We start from the raw sequence: 21,248 nt of genomic DNA, 5'->3' as shown, positions 1-21,248 counted from the left end.
AGTTAATTCTTCAAAAATAATGTGGTTATTTTTCATTGCACTTCTGATTTACAAGGGTTACAACTTTTACTGTGACCTTCCAGCACACACCGGAAGCGGAAACGTGTGCCATTATTGTGGCACGCTCCTTCCGGTCCTCCCTTCTCTGCTAGCAAGTGGACTGAAGTAGCGAGACGAGCCTTTAAACTCGATCCTGTAAATATTATGAATTGATTGGTTTGTACAGCGCAGTTTATTTCTGTTTCCAAGGAGCACATCGCGAACCACCGAACAAAATGAATATACGAAACGCAAGGGTGAGTGTTTCCGAAATCCTCCCGGCAGCCATGCTGCTCCTGCTGTTAGCTTAGCTCGTCCCCGCAGCCCATACGTTAGCTCAACTATTAATACCGCAGATAAACTGGGTTTGCGTTGAGTCACGCTCCCTCCTGACGTGCGGTTTGTTTTGTCTCCTTACAGCCGGAGGACCTGATGAACATGCAGCACTGTAACCTGCTGTGTCTTCCGGAAAACTACCAGATGAAGTACTACTTCTACCACGGTCTGTCCTGGCCCCAGGTCAGTTCAGCCCCGTTTCTCCTGTTCCTGCTCACACCGCTGCTGCTCCGAGCTGGATCCTCACTGTCGATGCGTTTCTCTGTCTGACTCCGCTTTGGGTGTTTTCCCGTTTCAGCTCTCGTACATCGCAGAGGACGAAAATGGCAAAATTGTTGGATACGTGTTGGCAAAGATGTGAGTATCTATAATCAGACGTGTTCGTTTGACTTTGCAAAGATTTTTTTTAATTATATTTCTGAAAGCACTGACTCTTTCTAGGGAGGAGGATCCAGATGATGTTCCCCATGGACACATCACATCCCTGGTCAGTCTGGATAAGCAACACCTCACACATGTCCCTTATCTGTATTATGAAATATAAATGACTTATGTGTGGTCGTCAAAAACCTTCTTTGTGTCCTCCAGGCAGTGAAGCGCTCCCACAGACGCCTGGGACTTGCTCAGAAGCTGATGGATCAGGCCAGCAGGGCCATGATAGAAAACTTTAATGCTAAATACGTCTCCCTTCACGTTCGTAAAAGGTACCTTTATTTATTATTGCAGGTTTTATGTGTTACCTGTGCACAAAGTTCAGTCAGGCTCTTTGGCTCTGATTGTCTTTGTTAGTGCTCCTTGTGTATCTTTACCTCTCCTTCCTCCCTACTGCAGTAACCGGGCGGCCCTGCACCTGTACTCCAACACGCTGAAGTTCCAGTAAGTTCTTAGAAGTACATATATTCTGTCAGTATTTTTTTTGTACTACTTTGTAAGTACTCTGGGGATAACAGTCACCATGACCATACACAGGCTTTACAGACATAATGAGGTCATAATTAAATTCACAGTAGTCTGACACCACTTTCAACAAATTTGTAACAACAAATTGCATCACAGAAATGAGAAATATTTCTGCAGCCAGAAAAACAAATGCACAAATGAACAATCAGCCCATAAATAGATTGATTAATATTATTTTATTAACTAATTAGAGCAGTGCAAGTTGTCCAGTGCTTCATCAGGCTCAGTGTTTGTTGCTCCAGCAGCTGGCAGCACCTCTGCAAAAGTCTCATTGATTCCCATCAGGTGATTTAGAATGACTCTTGCTGTCATAGTTCACTATCAGTGCTGACAAGCTTTGAAAACTGCTGCTTGGTGCATCTTGGTCACAAGTCCTTTACAAAATCCAATATACGGGATCCTTTTCCAAATTGTGTTGGGCTTGTTACTGGTTTTTTTAATAACACCTGTGTAATAATTTCAGTATTGGTCTGAAAAATACAACAAGACAGCATTGCTCATCCCCCAGATTCAAAGACTTTTGTCCATAATAAATAATAAATGAGAGTCCAAATATTATTTGGACTCATTTATTTAGATTTGAAGGTTGAAGGAAATGTTCTCCTCATTCCCAAGAACAGGACACATTTAATCCTTCATTTATGTATTAATTTGTTGAAAATTAGTATTTGGATACATGTACATCTATATGTCTAAAACCACTGAAATCATTCTTATTGTCAACAATGGCGAGAGAGAGAGATCTAACCAATGTGTTGTTGTTTTGTGGTTCGTCTCCAGGATAAGTGAGGTAGAGCCTAAATACTATGCAGATGGAGAGGATGCCTACGCCATGAAGAGAGACCTGGCCAGCATGGCAGATGAGGTGACTATTATATGTATTCACTTGTTAGGTCTACATGACATGACTTTCACAAACCCATAGTTACCTCCGTGGACGTGTATCACTACTGAACTCAACTCAAACAGATTCTAACCCTGAATGTGTTGTCTATTGCTATATGTCCCCCAGCTGAGGAAGCCCGGAGTGCGTGTTACGGGCCAGGAGGTGCCCTCTGGCCAGAGCCAGTCGGGATCTGGTGACCAGGAGAGGGAGAGCGAGAGAGACAGCGGAGGAGAGAGCAAAGAGCTGAGTGAAGTCAGCGAGGCGACAGAAAGCACAGACGTTAAAGATTCATCCTCTGATTCACAATGACGCTGCGGTCCTAGACATTTTTAAATTTGCCCTTCACTTCCTCTTTTTATCTATTTGACAATGTTCTGACAGCATCTTTGGCTTCACCAACTGCGACTGTCTGTGCATCGACGCCACTCCAACATTTCCACCACTTATATTTCTTGAATCTTGCAGCAATAAACAAGGACTCTTGGATAATGACATATATTGTGATGAAAGCTAAATGAAGCTATAATCAATGAATGGCGTCAATATTTTTATTGAATTGCTGTTGTCATTTACAAAAGTGTCCCCAAGCTCTGTGAGATTTACAGCATTGAAAAACCTCTGCTTTTCAGTTAATTATTTAACAGAATTGCTGCCAATAAATCTTTCAAATAATACTTTTGGTATTTTTTTTGTCATTACATCTGTTTATCACTATTTTAATGTGTTTAAAGCCAATGTTTTGTGATGAACTGTTTATATACAAATCAAGAATTAATTATACATTGTAAAGAATAGTTCAAATAAAACCATCCACACAGCCAGTGAATAGGTATCTGCTGTATCTACACTAACACATTTTCATATGCATGAGGTATAAAAGATCCACAAAAACAACTTGCCATTTGTTGTATTGCAGCTCCATCAGCATGTGCAGGATTTGAATATGAGTTTGGCGACTCCCAGTGGTGGCATTAAAAAAGGCAAGAAAGCATTGCACAATAATCCCTCAACAGAATCGAAACTTGGACATGAATGTGAAATGAATAATGTCAGGAGAATAATGAAGTAATGCTAGATATAGACCAGTCAACAGTTTCACAAAATTTTTTAAATAATTATACCTTATGTCTCAATGTACTGAGGGGGGGAGAATACGAACAAAACAAACAATGAAGATTGAAAAAAGGAATCTCAAACCTTAACTTCAATATACATTTTTGGTTCATTCACTAACCAAACACTGTTAATGTTCTCTCTGCAGTGGAAACCAAATATTGTTCAGAAAGTTCCTTCCAGCATTGTTGCAGAAGTTCTCACAAATGTGTGGCAGTTACACTTTGCTTTGTTTTCACTTTCTGTTCAGTTCAGCTCACAAATCAGCTCCAAGATGATTAAGTCTGAAGACTGAGCTGCTTTTCCATCATTTGAAGCCACTGCAAAGGGTTTGCAAAGCATGAACTTTGTATTTACTTTGAAGACTATATTTACCCACATTTTTGCAGAAACTCTGTGGTAACTGATTTCTTAATCCCTCAAACAGGCCTGTTTGGTCGCACATGAACTCGCATGCTTTCCCAGTTTGAACCTTTACTGAGGGCTTTCTTTCATTTAATGTTGTTCACTGGACCTGGACTGTTACATTTTCAATAAACCTGGAACATTTTGGGAGTTTTAAAGCTTTTGACTGGATGTTTAGGGTCCTGATGTGTCAATCCCCTCAGTGTTGTTCACCCTCCTCATTTACTGCTGGACTAAAAGATGCTGTTTCGAGGTCAAAAAGTTGTGCCTGCAAAATCATGTAATGGCACCACGAATACAGTTAATATTCTTTACTGGGCAACATGTCTGTTTATTTCATTTCTTTTCATTTGGGGATAACGCAACTTCATCTCTCTCTGTTTGTTTGAGGAAGGAAACACGAGCAAGGGAGAAGTACATGACAGATAACAGCAAATTATGCACACTGACCTTCAGAGAGTTGGCCTGTTTGTCACAAATTGAAAATAGCTCAGTTTCACACTTTCATGCAATGTTCCACTTTTCAGCGAGAGGTGAGAGAAGACGGCGACACTGCTGCCATTCAAGACAAGTCCTCCACGGCAATAGTTTTCTGCCACCATGTACATGTGATGAACCTGACTGGGGATTTCTTTCAAGTCAAATAGTTTCTGTGGCTGTAAATCACTCATCACAAACTGTAAGTAAGCAGATTGTGGACTCCCTGAAATCCCCCCCCCGAGCATTCAGGGCTTTTCCTTTTTACAAATCTAACTGTAAAGCTGCTGATTTCCTGCAGCAGCCAATGAGGAGGGTCTAATCAGTGAAAACAGCTGGCGTGTGATTGGACCGAGAAGCTGCTGTGGAGGTTCAGGAGGCAGCATGAAAGAGAGAGGAAGGACATGACTCTGAGGAGGTTTTCACTTGTCACACTTGCACAATCACACAAACACACACACTGAGGCCTCAAAAACTGTGTGTGTGTGTGTGTGTGTGTGAGCAAGATGAGGGGTGAGAAAGAGAGAGACCGAGAGAGAGAGAGACAGAGTCAGAGAGATGAGTTCTACTCCACCCACATCCATCCGTGTCCAATGTGAGGGGGAGGTGAAACAGTTGAGAGCTTATTGTGCTATTAACTGGCATCATTTAGTTGCCTCAGTCTGGAGAAGAGACTTGTCAGGACTGCTCCTCATCAGGTAGGACGGCTTTTTTTTTTTTTACTGGATGTAAAACTTTTTTATTAATCTTGATTTCTCGTCAAAACCAGGCCAGGACATTTAGCCAATTTAGCTGGAAATGAACATGTTTTTGTCTTGCACAGTGCTCGCTGTCATGAAGCATTGATCTGCTTGATTACTTTAACTATGTCACTATTGGGTGCAGACAAGGCCCTGAGGCCTTTTCTAATGTTTCACAGTTCAGGCAGCCTCTATGTGTTGGTACTTGTTGGGAAAAACACAGCACTGTTATAACAGCGAGTGAACAAGCAGTGGCAGAGAGGTTTAACTCCGGCTTTTATTAAAGTACAGCAGCAGGTTGTGACGACGGGAGGTTGTGATTCATGTCTGATCACACAGAGAAGGAATGAGGAGGTTAACTGGAAAACGGAGACATATGCCGGGAAAATGACACACGCTCCTTTCCACAGGGAGTTTAGAGTTCGCTGTAATGTTGCCGAGGCACTTTAGGTCAGTTGTGTCTCAGTTGGGAGAGAGTGGAGAGGGCACACTTCAGCTGACCAGAATGCTGATGAGTGACGTTTGCCCTTAAAAAAAAAAGAAAACAGGGAAGTCAGGGGAGGGGGTGTGTGTGAAAGTTCTCAACAGAGGGTTATGATCCAGCAAGAAAATGCCCAACTCTTCCTCTTTCTGAATGTCGTCCGGATAAACAATATCTGGCAGAAATCAGTGACTTGGCTGTTGATTCTCACTTTGTCAGAGGCCGACAAATGATCATGACTGACATGCAGTGACATGCTGCAGTCACACTAGCATACAACAGGATAAAAATGGACCTGAAACTGAAGCTCTCAGGTTCATCCTGTCTAAAGTTGTTTTCAACCTAAAATTGGATTTACTTTACTTTTTCACTTGTTATTGCAGATTCACAGTCACGTTGTTTGTTCTGTGTGCTTCGAGTGGGTATCACTAAAAACACTAGTAGTTTTCAGCAGAAACATCCCCACAGAGTTGTATGGCTTGTGGTGCATCCTATTTTCAGGGCAGCTGCGATGTTAGAGCTATTTTTGCACCTCGTGCATTTGTGCAGCGTGTCCGGTGAAGCAGGCAGCACATGCCAGCTGGTTCTCTCGTTGTGTGCCGCTCGGCAGAGCACAGCAAGAGGGTGGCCGGGTTTGAAGAGATGTGTTACAGTAAGATGAACGTGCTCTTTTCACGCTTTCCTGGCAGGAGGAAGTTAGCATGGCATTGGGGGGGGGTTGGTTTGTTACAGCACTCAAGAGTGTGAAAGCTTGAAGCGAGAAATGATGCAAGGGTGCGACAGTGGATGTACAGGCCTTGATTACATTGTTCAGCAAAGAACAGAATAGCTTGCATGCACATTTAAAAACATTGATTTTGCAAGAGAGGCAAAAACGAATGGAGACGCTGATATTTCATGCTGGATGGTGATAATAAAATATTTGTTACTTTTTATACAGAATTCCACCCAGTTGGAGCAACAATGGCTTCCCATGTGAAACTCCGTAAGGAGAGGCCTGGTATGGTGGACTACGACACACAAATAAAAGGTAATGAAATACCTTTTTAATGTCTGCTACTTTCTCAACTGCCCATGTTCACTGTGATCAACATGTGGCCTTTTTGCAGGAAAAACATTGTAAAAGTTGTTTCTCGCCCACAGCAGACTTCACAATGAGTCATATTTTCTTGATTCTTTCTCTTTCCCTCGTCTGCTGTTCTTTCTCCCCTTCATTCGTCATCTCTCAGAGGTGCGTTGCCAGCTTGCAGACCAACTGAAGGTGTTGGACTTGCAACTTGAGCAGAAGAGCCAGCAGCTGCAGGACCTGACGGACTACCTGCGGCGACGGGGTGAGATTGAAAGCGAGTATGCACGCTCCCTGGAAAAGCTTGCTGAAAGGTTTACGTCCAGAATTAAGAGGTAACCGTGAACAAACTTTATTAAAATTTACAAGTGCTGCATTTGAGGTTGATGTTTTGCTGCATTCCTCATTATATCCCACAAACAATTTGTCCCTTTGACTTCAGGAAGGATCCCAGCAGTCACTCAGTGGCTAAAGTCTGGCTGGCTCTGCTGTCCCAGACCCGGCTGGAAAGTAGGGACCATAATGGGTTGAGCGAGAGCTGCAGCAACCTTCTCATCCAGCCACTCACACACTGTCTGGAGTACACACAACGCCTCGCCAAGAAGGTACTGATACAAACACTGACCTGTTTGTGTGCAATGTAGTTGATATTGTGCTACAAATGCAACCAATTTTCTTTTCTGACTTTCACTTTTGACCTCGGGCCATTGGAAATATGTTGGGGCTCAGGATGTTTGCTCTGTAATCTGACTTTGTGGTATTTTGTCTCACCCACTGTATTTCCAGAGTAAAGACATCTGTTCTCAGCTACAAGATGGTCTACTCAAGGTTACAACAGAGCTGCAGACTGTAAGTGTGAAAGCAACCACCAAAACATTTTCAGTTTCCTAAACAAACAAAGCATTGCCATTTGTGTATGTATGTGTGTGCGTGTGTGCGTGTGTGTGTGTGTGTGTGTGCGTAGGCATGGCGGACGTACCACCAGTACCACTCAGACTATGTGTATGCAGAGGGGAAGCTGAAGGAGGCAGAGAAACAGGAAGAAAAGCAGAAGCAGAGTGCTGCAAAGAAACTGGAGAGGTTGATAGAAAAGGTAAATACTACCACTCATGCTATGCATGCATGTAGATTATGTGACACTTGAATTTCTTGCTTATGAATGTTTATGTGCTATAGAGACAAGGTAAGGTTCAAGAGATAAACCTGAAGTGCATCAAGGCCCGAAATGACTACCTCATAAACCTGGATGCCGCCAATGCCTCCATGAATAAGTACTACTTCCAGGACATCTCTACTATCATCGATGTGAGTTTATACTATTGTTTCAGCTCTCTTTTCCCTATGACGTAGTCCTCCATGATTTCTGGCACATCTTTTGAGAACATAGAGCCGCAGTGCCCGAGATATCACCTAAAATACCATGTTTAAAGAAGGCGTCATGATCTGAGTGGGTGACACTGTCTCCTATGTCATTGTCAGTGTGCAGATGTAGGCTACCACCACTCTTTAGGCCGGGTGATGCAGGCCTACCAGTCCAGGCGGTGGCGGGCTCAGGAGAATCTGAGCACGGGGCTGCAGCAGCTTCAGTGGGCCGTGTCCGGACTGAACCAGGTTCACGACAGAGACACTCAGCTGCAGGACAATTCCGGCAGCTTCTCTATGGCCCTGCGCTTCACCTACCAGCCTCACGACGGGGACCAGGTGGGGGTTTTGTGTGAATAACTGACGAGGGGATCTGATTGAAAGAATTGGCCGATATGAGCCTTGGCACGGACACATCAGGTTTTGCTGGTGTTTACTTTAAGAATTCATCATTATTTATGTAAAATATCAATCCTTAATTACATGTCTTTGTCATAAGGGTTTGATAATGACATCCTAGGAATTATTGCCAATTTTGTAAAGATTTAGCTGCACAATATCTACATTGGCGTATGCCCCTAAAAATCCATAATGGTTGGGCTCAGGGATGCTTTGTCTTCAGTGGATTACTCTGACAGAACTGTGTTGTTCCTCGCAGGTTTCTGAGGTCAGTGCAGAGTGTGAGATGCGATGCGAGCTGGAGACCAGATTCAAACAGATACAGACCAGACTGAAAGTGGTCACCGAGGAAACCGAAGAGGTAGAGTGCACCATCACGACAAATCTTAACACCCAATTTTCACCTTTTTTCCCCCCGTGAGTCTACTGTATCCACCAGAGTATTCACAGCCACCATCTATGAGTCAGGCCTCTATGAGAAGGTCGAGTTCATTCAAAACTGCAAATACACTTATTTTCTTGCATTTTAAACAGTAATTTATTCAGGTAGATGGGAAAGTGCCCTGAAAACAAATAGAGATTATAAGGTAAACTTGTAAAAAAGTGTCCAACTCAGTTTGTGTGTACATTTTAATTGAAAATGTATGAATTTGGCTACTGAGTTTTTAGGTCAGTTAGCTGGGACGTGCTCTTTTTTCAAATTAATTCTTAATACAGTTTGGTGACCAATACATAGTATATAACACAGCACAAAACAAGGGGGGAACTTAATCACTTCATCATTAACAACCACGAAATGAAACGGTGAAAAAAAAATAAAAAGAAGGGGGTGGGGGGGGGGCATAATGTTTGGCTTACATTACCTTACTGTTGTAGATGTGTATGTGAGTGTTTCCTATGTAGAAATCGTAAATGGTTGAGGGAGCAGAAAAGGGGAAACGTGTTGATATTTGTCAGAGGCAGATGGTGCTTCAGGCAGTAATGACAAAGCAGTGGTGAATCCAGTTGAGCAAGAACAGTCAAAGCAGAATCATTCATTTAAAAAAAAAATTCCCCATTTGAAGGTGCCCTGTTTTAAAAATACCTTCTTACTGCATTTTTCAGTCTGAGTCACTAAACCTGAAGTTGAGGTTAACCACTCCCTTGTTTCTATCATTGACATGTGGAAAACTTTGTAATCCTGGCATTTTGGACATGCAAAATAATTACAATAAATTGCACATGTCAGTTCACCTCAGATTATGATCTTTTTTACCCCCTGTGCTCATCCAGTGATTATTAGTAAGCACAAAAATGCACAACATTAAGTTAATATCTGTGCCACTGCTACACAGGCGAGTGAGAACATGTCCGCAGCCAAGAGTTCCCTGCTGGAGAGTATTGGTGATGATGATCTGGAGCCCAACGGCGGCAATTTGTCTCAGGACGTCAACACTGAAAACCTGACTGTTAAGCCTAGTGTGGCTCGGCGCAGAGCCAACCTGCAGGAAACAGAAAACCTCTACTTCACCGTGAGCGTGTTTTTCTTTCTTGTGCTCAACCAACATTGTGACAGTTTGGGTTTTGCTGATGTGTAGTTGGTGGTTATGTAGATGTGGTTTTGGGGTTGTTAAAGAGACAGTGAAGATAAGACAGACAACATGAGACTGATTCACACCGGCTTTGTTTCACAGAGAGTAAAGGAGTACCTTGTCGGGAGTTCCCTGGTATCTAAACTGCAGGCCAAACATGACCTGCTTAAAGTGGCTGTGGAAAAAGGTATCACTTCCGCATTTCTAAGACGAGGGAAAGTGCTGAGCCAGTTTCTCTTTTGGGAACATCTGGTGCACTGTTGGGGGGGGGTTGTCCAGTAAATTGTTCCCTTTTTTATTTTTGACAGCAACTAAAGTACATTTCTTGTGCCTGGTTAAGCTAATTTTAATCTTTTATACTTCCTAGCTGAAGAATCAAATGAATTACAACCCAGGTAGGAATATAAATGTCTTTATACTTCATATAGAGTTAAAGGAGACATATTATGCTTTTTGGGGTTTTCGCTTTCCTTTAGTTTTTGTGTATGTAAAAGGTCTGTAATGTTAAAAAAGCCCGAAGTTGGGAAGGGAGCTCCTCTCTCTCACAGAGAACACTGCTCCTGAAACGCCTTGTCAGTAGTTCAACAGCACCATGGTGATCTGAGCAGACTGGGCTTTATCGGGAGGGGGGACTTAAAGAGACAGGAGCTAAAACCAAGCATTTCAGACAGAGGCTGAAAAGAGGAGCTGCAGCAATGGACAGTTTTCAAGACGTAACCCAAATCAAAATGATGAACCTGAATATGAGCATAATATACCTCCTTTAATGTGTTAATTTGTGAAAGCCATATGATTCTGCAGATATTACATAGCTGTGACAAAATGTGCTGTGTCATGGTATATCATTACTCTGCAGACACAATGGGAAGCTATTGCGCAGGAAGAATCACTCAAGCTCCAATTTGTTGCACAACCACAAACTGTTCGGCGGAGACATGCTGTCCTTCCTACAGGTAGCTACCATCATTTCCAAGCCCATTTCTGACTTCTGGCGATTGCCACTTCATTATTCTCTTCCACTTCACAAGTTGGCGTTATTCGTGCCAAACATGGTGCTTGTGAAATTCATCACAAAATTTGTTTCATTCAGGCATCGGGACAACAGATTCCACTTGTTGCGGAAAGTTGCATTAGCTTCATCAACCTCAATGGTGAGTATTCAAGATGGACAGAAGAGTGAACCAGCAGGTGGACATTTGTGGATTGATGCAAGAAAATATCATGGACATAGTTTAAAATAAAAAATCCGTCCGTCAGGTCTCCACCATGAAGGGATATTTCGGGTTCCTGGGTCTCAAATGGAAGTCAACAACCTGAGGGATGCTTTTGAGCGAGGTAGGTCTGTGTGTTTTTGTGTGTGGAGCCATCAGCCCCCCCACACTGTGGAGCTTTAATAATGTGGGGCACTATGTCGCTTGCCTGCAGGAGAGGACCCCCTCGCTGAGCAAATGTTTGACATGGACTCTGTGGCTGGAGTGCTGAAGCTCTACTTCAGAGGTCTGGAGAATCCACTCTTCCCCATTGACAGCACCAACCTACTCCTGGAACATGCTCGTGAGTGTGCGATTGAATGTGATCATTTTGTATTTTATGGTTAGATTTGTTTTAATGGTTCGGGTTTGGCAAGTACAGGAGTAGTTATAGTTGAGGTACGCAAGTCTTATAAGTGTAAAGGGCACACAAGCTTCTTTTTTCATGACCTTTTCTTAGAGATCAAGAACGAGGCAGAGAGATTGGCTCAGCTCAAATCGGTCATCTCCTCCTATCCTGAGCCGCTCATCATTGTCATGCGATACCTCTTTGCATTCCTTCATCAGTGAGTATTGTTACTCTTTTACGCACTTGTCACTTTTCAAACTTGAAAAACTCAATTACATCAAACAGTAATTCACAGGAACCTAAGGAACACTTTTTTTTAACCAGCTAGCTCATGTCTCCGATTTGAAAGAAGTATGATGGACCTCTTTTTTACATTATATATTTATTGTGTTATATAGTGTAACACCAGCCTCAGGATAGTGGCTGAATTTGATATTTTACACAAACAATTGATCAAAATTGGATTTGCTAAATGTCAACAAAATGTATTTGTGCACAGTAACAACACATTTAATGGTGAACTGTCAGAGATAATAGGTGGAGATAAAGATGAAATACCCCAAAAAGTAGAAAGTGAATATGTTTCAAACGCACAACATTATGTGTACATGGAAACAAAAACGAAACAAGACAAAGTGGAAGGACAAGACAGAAACTGAAAATCATTTTATAATCATAACACGATAGGTAATGGTAAAGGAAGTGGTTAGTGTAAAAAGAGGTTCTTCCTTCCGTAGCATCTTTTTATTATCGAGCCTTGATAATGAGAGTGAAATAAAGGTCACGATGATGAATCAGTAAAGTCTTGTTAATTATCTCGACATCAATTATGTCCGTTCTACTTAGTTTCATTGCAATTCTCCCTCTCCTCCCTCCACTCACCCTGCTCTGGCTCTATGCCCCTCCAGGGTGAACCAATCCCCCTGTTTGAGAGCCACTGATGTAGGATAATGGGTGGAGATAAAGTTTTGTCTTTCATTTCGTGAACAGCAGTTTGTGTCTGTAATGCAAAAATAGCGTATTGCAGTTTAGTTTTATTTCAATCTGTGCATCCCAACATTTAATTTCTGGCTCCTTCACTGTATAATATTTAGTTTCTCTGCTCTGCTCCTGCAGCGTGTCGCAGTACAGTGACGAGAACATGATGCAGCCTTACAACCTGGCCGTGTGCTTTGGGCCCACCGTCTTCAGAGGAGGTCAAGATGATGATGCCATCACCCTGCTGCCTCAGATCAACGCCCTAGTGAAGAACATCATCATCCAGCATGAAAGCATCTTCCCCAGCCAGAGTGAGGTACAGGGGCCGGTGTATGAGAAATGCATGACACTAGAACAGGAGGAATGGTAAGAAAAAATTATATAAATAAAAAAAAGATATTCATACCCAACACACGCATAACACGGATAAACTGTGTGGTAGGGTGATTATCTGAGGGCGTTTTTCTTCACAGTGAGCCTCTTCTTGAAGAAGGAGATGTGGAAGCAGAGTGCACTCATGGCAAAGACGGTAAGTTTGCATGCTCCTCCTGTTTTTTCATTCCTCTGAGGCTGTCATGGTGTCATTGAATAGATGCCATGTGTGACAGAGTCGGAAACAGTGTTGTCAGCTGAGAGAAGCGCCACCTTGCCTGCAGCCCCATCACAGACGAGGGCAGAACGTCCCAGAGCTAACAGTAGTGGCTCCGTCGACGGCAAGAGACCGACGTGTAGACCAGCAGGGGGCAGCATCACTTCAGCTGCAAAGTTGTTACAGATTCCTATTGGGCCCCAATGCAAACCACAGAGGGGCCCCTCCCCTTGCCTGGTGCGCAGAGAGTAAGTACCACTAAATGTCGAAGCTGACATGTTAATGATAATATTAATATGAGAAATGAATAATCTGTCTTTCTGTACATTCAGTCTCCAGGAACACTCGTCTGCTGAGGATATTGGTGTTCGAGTAGACAAGGTCTGATTTGTTTCTCTTTTGGTTTCTAATAACTTCTTCCATCGTGTAAAAATACCCTTTTACTCTAGGTTTTATAGGCCCTAACAAATAGCTTTGATAATTAGGGTTAATAAATAATTCCCCAATTCTTTGTGTGAATTAAAGATAATGGATGGATTTTCGACTAATTTGTTTGCAGCTATAAATGTTAAGGTGTTTTACAACACTCTGCTGATGTCATCTAACAAGTTGCTAAGAGATTTTGGTCCAGATGTTCTGCAGCACTTTCCCAGATGTTAAGTGGTTGAACCCTCCTTTGGAGATAATAATGAAAACAATAACTTACAAATCCTTCTAGTGTCATTTTTCAAGCTGAACCAAACAACTAATGGCATAAACAATTAAGAGCAATTATACATTGTGGCTTTTATTACAAACATAGTTACACACTCATGAACAGAGGGGAGACGGACAGAGACACTTTTGTCTTTTTTTCCTCTCACTCATCACCAGTGTTTATTTCATCTCACAGGAGGTCTGTCGCCAGATGGATACTGTCTTCAAGGAGCTCCTCTGGCATCAAGCTCGGCAGGATCCCTCCTCCTCCGCCGCCTCCTCTCCCTCTGTCCAAGCCCCACAGAGGAAAGGGAAACGGGACGGACGCAGGGGGAGAGGAATAGGCCTCTTCAAAGCAGCCGATCCATAGGCCTGAGAAGACTGGCATCATGAGAGGAGGCCCAGAGAGAGATGATACACATGAACTGAAGTGAAGGGTGATGTGCAATGACAGCAGCTTTCGGCACATCTATTTCGAGAGAACTGACATCACTGACCCGGAGTCACTTCTGAGGTCCCTGTGATTGGCCGCGGCTCCCGACTCAGCAGCCATTTCATTCATGTTTTGCTCAGCAGATCTGAGTCATGACTGCAGATCTGCTGCACGATGTGGGAACTGTGGATTACTTGAAGTGCAAAGATGCGTTTGTGTAAAGTTGATTATAAAGTAATTTATGCTGTTATATCTGTGTGGGTGTTAGTATTCAACTATTTCCAATTAATTATTTTTCAGTGATATATTTTTTTTCCTTTCCACGTCAATAAATAAACAAACAACCATACATTCTTCATCAAGTGTCCATTTATCAAAAAAAGTTGAAAACTGTGAAAACTAACTACAAGGAATGTGTATATATTGATTATTTGTAAGGATTTTATTATTAACATTTTGACCTGTCTGGATATCTGGGATTCATGCCAAATAAATATTTTGTCCATTCTATTTGCAATTTTTTTCTCTTTTCTTATAATATGGTGTATACATTTATTTTACTATAAGACCTGGTTATTATGAAGAGGTTTACAAGACATTCCGGTCACTCTCATTACACAGAAAAGCAGCAAATCCCCACATTTGAGAAACAAAAAACAGCGAATGTTGATTTTTTTTTTCTTAAAAAAAACGACAAACAAGACTGATGCCAGTTAATTTCTGTCGATTACCTTATTGCTGTAGCTCATAATATGATGCATTATTATAGAATAGAGGAATTGCTCAGATTTTCAGTTTATTTGGTACACAGTTAAAACAGTCCTGCAATAAATCAGAGGTGTTAGTTCATATTGGAGGAAGTAGTTTGTGGTTGCTGAACACTTCAACCATTATGATGGAGGAATTTAAATTCATTTTTCTCATAAGAGAAAATTAGACAACTAGAAGTGTTTGTGCAATGACAGAATATGCACACAAATACAGTTTCGGATCATTAAAGTCCCCGATCACCCCAGGGCGCCATAAACTGTTCTGCTTGCTGCCATCTGGCTGATGGTACAGCACCACCAGGCTCAGAGACAGTTTTCATCCCCCAGGCCTTAAGACTTTTAAACTCCTCCAATCTGCCATAATTCCTCTAAACTCTGCAACTTGCTATATTTGCACTACTATTTTTAGGTGTATATTTTATTATATTTTATTTCAATACTTTAGTTTTATTTTATTTTATTTTACTTTTCTATATTCTATATTTTATTTATATTTTTTTGCTGGTGTAATTATTTGAGCATTGCTAGAAGAGAGCCTGTGACCCAAGCATTTCATTGCCAGCGACTGCTAAATGTAATTGTTGTTCACTTGACAATAAAGTCTTGAATCTTGAATCTTGAATCTTGAATCTAGAATCTTGAATCTTGAATCTTGAATCTTGAATCTTTATACCTCGGGTAAAAGGAGTGGAATATAATTTCTTATCTGAAGGAAGGTTTATTCTTTTATTTATTTATTCATAGGAGGGTTCATTTATTTGTTAAGTTAACTATTTACAAACATTTGTAACTATTCATTTTTAAGATGAATGAGGAATGTTTATGTATTTATTAAAAAGAGGATTTATCGCAGGACTGATGACGTGTCGATTGACTAACTTTCCCAGGATGCTCCGCGCTACTACGGTCCACGTCAGTGCTGCGCAGGCGCAGTGGAGCGCGGCGGTGCGCTGAGGTGGACTTCTTTTCCTCTGTCTGTTTGGAAGAAGCGGTTCAGGAGCCGGAGCTCAGCGATAAAGAAACGTGTCAGACAGCCGCTCAGAAGCCACGATGATCCGGATAACTGCCTTCCTGGCCCTGCTGGTGGTCGCCTGCTCGGGTATGTCAGCGTTGAACCGGAAGGAGAGGAGAGACCTTGAATGAAAGACCTGAATGAAGCTTGTAATGCTAACCAGCGTTAGCAAGTGGCTAGCTCTTGAAGTCACTTCTGTGTGTCTTCTGTTGTGGTGTTGAGTGTTTGTGAAACGTGTGTTGTACTGGTGTCCATGCTAACCCTAAGCTAACCTTAAGCTAACCATATCTGTGCTCTGTGCGGTGACAGGAGAGACCTGCACCGACCCAGTGATCACCCCCTCGGCCTACACCACCTCTGACGCCGTCATCTCCTCAGAGTCTGTGTTCATCGTTGAACTCAGCCTGGCCTGTGCCAACGGAGCACAGGTACCAGTCAAACCTCCAACACTTCCATCACAGACAATATGATGATGATGATGTATGAGCGTTATCGATTGTGTGACTCACTGGTGATTGTGTCTGTCCTGTCCAGAGTGTGACTCTGTATGCTGATGTCAATGGAAGACAGTTCCCTGTGACCAGAGGCCAGGATGTCGGAAAGTACCAGGTACGGTCCTGTCCTCATGTTCACATGTACAGACATGACATCCAGCTGCATGAGCAGAGAACATCTGCAGACACCAGCGGTCAAAGTCTCAAACTGCCTCAGTCACATTCAGTACTCAGGTGATAGGAAGATGAAACACAAACAAAGAACCTCACCTCACATACATAGAAGTATATAATCCAAAATAAGTAGTGATAGGATGGGTACATACTGTTTCAAGTTATATCTGGTTTTCAGCAAGCTCCCAGAGTTGAATGAGAGCAAAACTGAGATTGCAGATTATCAGATTGACATTCTCTATCTATTGAAAGGCCCCTTGGACCATGGGCTGGACCGACAGACCAAAATTTTGTTCAACCAAAAGAGGTGGTCTCAGTCTTGATCAAACTGACCCATGCTTCAGTTTGTTTGCAGTGCAAAAACACTTCAATGGCAGGAAGTCGAGATAACATTAAACACTAGAACTAGAAAAAGTAGAAGTGGCTCTTGGGATTACTAGTAGTCTTTACCTCCGAAGATGTAAAAGTTTGAATGGTACGGTTGTTCATTAGGAGCATTCAAACTAGTGTTGTGTACTCTACCTGAAGCTGGTGATGCTGGAAGTATTAGTACAGTGATATTACATTAGCACTGACGCTAAATTATCCAATTAAACCCCTTCAATAATTGTCTCCATTCAAATGTTAAGACTATTACCCACTAGACTGACAACACCCCCACGGCAAACACACACCCGTCTAGAAACCAATCAATGTCAGGTATATAAACAGCCCATATAGTTGATGACAAACAAACATTTTTTCTAAATTGCAAAGTAAACCAGAACTAATCCGATCAAATGTAAACAACATAATAAGGACATGAACCATGGTTTGAAGTCATTTTTATCCTCTGTTGACCTGATGAAAGTCACCCACTCTGTCTGAGTGTTTTGACTGCTGTAATTCAATTTACTCTCGGTTGAGCCAAAGTGCTCTTTCCCGTCTGCAGACTAGATGTTCAAAAGACAGCATTAAAGGTTTTAAGCGTTTCAAGGACATGCATTTTTTTCACCCCTGTTTTGGCCCCTCCTCACTGGCTACACATTGTTTTTAAAATCTTAGGTATTATCATCAAGGCTAAACGGGGTCTCGCTTCAAATTGAATTACTGAAAGCCTTACCCCTAAAGAGCCAGGTCACAGCCTGAGGTCTTCTGGCGTCTGGGTCTCTTGGGTTCTAGAGCAAAGTTGCTAACCAGAAGTGACGGACCCTTCGCAGCCTTTAGAATTTGTCCCTAGAAGAACTAAAACTCAACACTTCAGTGTCAACGTTCAAGCACTTTCTCAAAAAACCACAATCAGAATCATAAATATTTTATTGATCACCGGGGGGGGATTTGGTTTTGTTACAGTCGCTCCAGCTCAGAGTAGAAATATTAACAGACCAAGAGAATTACAGTAAATAAAAATATGGGCTAATAGTATGTAAAATAAAAAGTTATGTGCATTATAGTAATTTTTTTATTTTGACTGCCTTCAGTCTCCTTTTTTATTGTGCCTCTTTATGTCCAGTTAAATGTTTTTATCCTATGTTTTATTATTTTCTTCCAGTCTTGCATTGCTATCTGAAGCTCTTTCCAAGTATTTCTATGGAAAGTGCTGTACTAATAAAGTTAAAATATATAGCACATCTGTGACCAGTTGGATGGTTTATAATGTGTAAATTAAAACTTGTCAGAAAGTCCCTCCACATGTCAGCAATCTCTTCAAAGCTAACACTTATTTTCAATTAATGACTGATGGTGTTCAGAATTGACATTCTGCCAATCTTACCACTTCACAGAGTGGCCAGGTGTGTGTTAGTGTGAGAGTTGGCAGGATTTGAGCCCGACTCTGAAGCCCTCGTCCTTCTCAACACAGCTACCTCCGTCACATTTTCTAACTGTGACTGCATTTGAGGAGCAAACTGTGCCTTATTTGTACAATTCATCACAAAGCACAATCTCAGCAGGCTGTTTTGTCCTCGCCTTCCTCCACCCTGGTTTTAATCCATTCCTCAGCAGCACATTAATTCATAGCACAGCCTTTCTGAATTCAGCTTTGGAATTTTGACACCAAAAAAAAAAAAAATCTTCTTCAACATGTGACTGTTTCCCCTCAGGTGTCCTGGAGCCTTCCTCACAAACAGGCCAGCTCGGGAACATATCAGGTCAAATTCTTTGACGAGGAGTCCTACAGTGCCCTGCGCAAGGTTCGTGTTACATGTATTGTCGATAACCTCATAGTTTCCTGCCGGAGAGCTCCACTTGTTTTGCAAAGGCTGTTTAATTTGAACCATATGTGGCTGCGTTTCTTGTGTTCCAGGCCCAGAGAAACAACGAAGACGTAAATGCCATTCAGCCTCTGTTCTCCATCAACATTGACCACAGGGTGAGTCTCTAATAGATCCTCAGGTTGAACATGTGAATGAGTTCACAATAATGGTGCCATTAGCTTGTAAAAAAAAACCTGACCAAACACTCTAGAATGAAAGCGTCTGTAATCAGTATTTTTATATAAACATTGAAAAACACAAGAGCTTTTTTCTTTCTGCTCATTTGTTCTGCTGTTTTCCTACCTTCCACTTTTTTATCTCGTCTTCTTCAGTTTAGTGGCTCTCATCCAATGGCTCTCATCACTTTGAGTCAAGAACATGACCCCAAGTCATTACTAATGTTGCTCTTTATCTGCTGGACGTGTAAATCGCTTCCAACACATTTTTATGGAGCCAACAAAGTCAAGGTTGATTGTATGTTTTGCAATTTGTCTCAGGACAAACTATTATATGGCAGAGACGTACCGATGATACCAATATTAGGGAGAGAGAAAAAATCGAATACCGATATATCGCTTAGTGAGTGTCTATATCATTGAAATGTAATTGAAGCTTGATGTATTACAGTTAAACCATAGACTTAGTATGATTAATTAATTATTCTGTAAAGTAAGTGTTGATGTCGGTGCATATTGGCAAACGCTGATGCCAATCTATCTGTAAATAGGTCAACAGATAAATGCATCAGGCTCTAACATAGGGTTGGTTATCTTTCTTGCTAAACCTGTACTGATCTTCCTTTTTTTTTTTCGTGCCACCACAGGGTGCGTGGAACGGCCCATGGGTGTCCACTGAGGTGGTGGCTGCCCTCATCGGTATCTTGTTTTACTACATGGCCTTCAGTGCCAAGAACACCATCCAAGCATAATGGGACCCGCAGTCACTGGGTGTTTAAAGACTGAATTGTGGAGGATCAATGATTCATCATCCAGTGTTGTGGCGAGCCGGAAGGATTTTGCCACTTGATTTGCGGTGGGATGAGGAATAAGAGGAGCGGTCTTTGTGTTGTTTTATTCAGACTGTGTCTGTATGCCATCTGTCTTATGACTTAACAGTTTTTGCAGGAGTTTGTCCTGTCAGTATGGATGGAATTTTGTAATTTTTTGGGGTTAAATTCAGACTAATAAACTTGGACCACGTGAACAAATACAACAAATTGTGTACTGTGTTCGTTCTGGTGTGAAATCATCCTCTGTCCTTGTGCTTGGATACATGTGGTCACAGTGGGACACAGATGTGGGGAACATTGATGGGAACATCAATAGTGTGACTGCAGCAGGCCCAGTGGCTACGTCTCTTCCAGTAAAGTGAATAAATGCCTTGTTTTTCTTCTTGTGTAATGTGGTGGTTCATGTGATAGCCAAGTCTTCTATAATTTCCTTTTTCTCCTGGACAGAGGAGAAGATCCATGGTCTCTTATTTTGTAGCAACACATGTCAGCTGTGGAGAGTTTTTTTTTCTTCTCTATTTCTAGTTGCCTATGCTAAATTGGCAAAGCATTAATGAATCAACAGTCCCTTGACCTCATAGATCAAACGATAACCAGTTCAAACATGATTTAGCTTTCGCAGACTTAATTGCTGGAGGGTGGAAAGAGTTGCAGCATCTGTCCTGCATCCAAATCTTTTTTTAAATTTTTTTTACAGTTTTTAAGAATTAAGATTTAGTTATTTATTTATTTTTTATTAAGATAGATTTATACCTATTGCACTGAAGGAAAACAACTTCTGTGATGCATTTGATTAATATGAGAATTACTTGCGTTCTCTTTAAAATCTTAATCAGCAAAAAGATTTATGGTAGTTGACAAACCCACAGAGGATAACTCTTTGCTGTACACATGTTCATTGTCGGGTTGTGGCAGTAGAGTGTGCAACTGTCCCACTGGCATTCCTAGATAGTCAGGGAGAAGTTAGTGCTTCAACACAGCAGCTGATTTCAACCTCCTGTTTTCTACACACACAGAGACAGACAGTAAACATGATACAGGTGTTAATTCATGACCTGTCAGTGCTGCAGTACCACCAGCTGAACACACTGTGGCAGCTCTCTGCCACTTCGGAGGAGAGAGAAGCCAGCTATTGCCCAATAGACAGATTGCATATGATTTTTACTGGTTCAGTATCAGCTCTTCCTAATGTGTCTCATGCACATTGAGCTGTTGTTGTCTTTTACCTTCTCTTAATTCAAGTTTGTCACATATATTTGTGGGCTACTTAGAGCAATCGCATGCTTATATAATCTAGTTTATTTGGGGGGATTTAAACTTAGCATGTCTATTTCTGTATCTGGCCCAAATCAAAACAACATTCACACACAGTGCAGAGAACACAGAGTGCTGCTTTTTCATCCACAGCACAACTGCAACTTCTCA

At 41.8% G+C, this 21,248-nt stretch overlaps 3 protein-coding genes across 8 annotated transcripts; all 3 read left to right on the top strand.

Moving 5' to 3' along the window:
- Nucleotides 1-89: 89 nt before the first annotated feature.
- naa10 (N-alpha-acetyltransferase 10, NatA catalytic subuni) lies at nucleotides 90-2,895 on the top strand. Of its 5 annotated transcripts, none has more exons than XM_035158184.2 (8): nucleotides 90-296; nucleotides 460-558; nucleotides 674-732; nucleotides 817-862; nucleotides 964-1,079; nucleotides 1,204-1,251; nucleotides 2,116-2,200; nucleotides 2,326-2,895. In XM_035158184.2, exons 1-8 carry the CDS (start codon nucleotides 276-278, stop codon nucleotides 2,416-2,418), a joined length of 567 nt encoding a protein of 188 aa, XP_035014075.1. In that variant the 5' UTR covers nucleotides 90-275; the 3' UTR covers nucleotides 2,419-2,895. The 5 variants fall into 5 exon arrangements, with proteins under 5 accessions (XP_035014075.1, XP_035014074.1, XP_035014073.1 ...); XM_035158183.2 differs by having other exon boundaries at nucleotides 91-296; nucleotides 1,207-1,251; nucleotides 2,348-2,895; XM_035158182.2 differs by having other exon boundaries at nucleotides 91-296; nucleotides 2,348-2,895.
- A 1,661-nt stretch (nucleotides 2,896-4,556) lies between these two features.
- Nucleotides 4,557-14,640, top strand: LOC118110445 (rho GTPase-activating protein 4-like). 2 transcript variants are annotated; one of them, XM_035158177.2, is made up of 22 exons: nucleotides 4,557-4,914; nucleotides 6,378-6,467; nucleotides 6,667-6,838; nucleotides 6,946-7,108; nucleotides 7,290-7,352; nucleotides 7,468-7,596; nucleotides 7,680-7,808; nucleotides 7,983-8,204; nucleotides 8,524-8,625; nucleotides 9,599-9,775; nucleotides 9,938-10,022; nucleotides 10,203-10,230; nucleotides 10,692-10,788; nucleotides 10,926-10,986; nucleotides 11,093-11,170; nucleotides 11,261-11,389; nucleotides 11,546-11,651; nucleotides 12,551-12,778; nucleotides 12,886-12,941; nucleotides 13,021-13,249; nucleotides 13,334-13,382; nucleotides 13,894-14,640. In XM_035158177.2, exons 2-22 carry the CDS (start codon nucleotides 6,401-6,403, stop codon nucleotides 14,065-14,067), a joined length of 2,544 nt encoding a protein of 847 aa, XP_035014068.2. In that variant the 5' UTR covers nucleotides 4,557-4,914; nucleotides 6,378-6,400; the 3' UTR covers nucleotides 14,068-14,640. The 2 variants fall into 2 exon arrangements, with proteins under 2 accessions (XP_035014068.2, XP_035014067.2); XM_035158176.2 differs by lacking the exon at nucleotides 4,557-4,914 and adding an exon at nucleotides 6,070-6,089.
- A 1,182-nt stretch (nucleotides 14,641-15,822) lies between these two features.
- On the top strand, nucleotides 15,823-20,026 carry ssr4 (signal sequence receptor, delta). The gene is made up of 6 exons (XM_035158185.2): nucleotides 15,823-15,999; nucleotides 16,222-16,340; nucleotides 16,447-16,521; nucleotides 18,662-18,751; nucleotides 18,865-18,930; nucleotides 19,638-20,026. The coding sequence occupies exons 1-6, from the start codon at nucleotides 15,951-15,953 to the stop codon at nucleotides 19,740-19,742; spliced, it is 504 nt and encodes a 167-aa protein (XP_035014076.1). The 5' UTR covers nucleotides 15,823-15,950; the 3' UTR covers nucleotides 19,743-20,026.
- Nucleotides 20,027-21,248: the final 1,222 nt, after the last annotated feature.

Source organism: Hippoglossus stenolepis, chromosome 6 (assembly GCF_022539355.2).
Source record: "Hippoglossus stenolepis isolate QCI-W04-F060 chromosome 6, HSTE1.2, whole genome shotgun sequence".
Classification (NCBI taxonomy): Eukaryota; Metazoa; Chordata; class Actinopteri; order Pleuronectiformes; family Pleuronectidae; genus Hippoglossus; species Hippoglossus stenolepis.
This window is presented reverse-complemented; position numbering and strand designations above follow the sequence as displayed.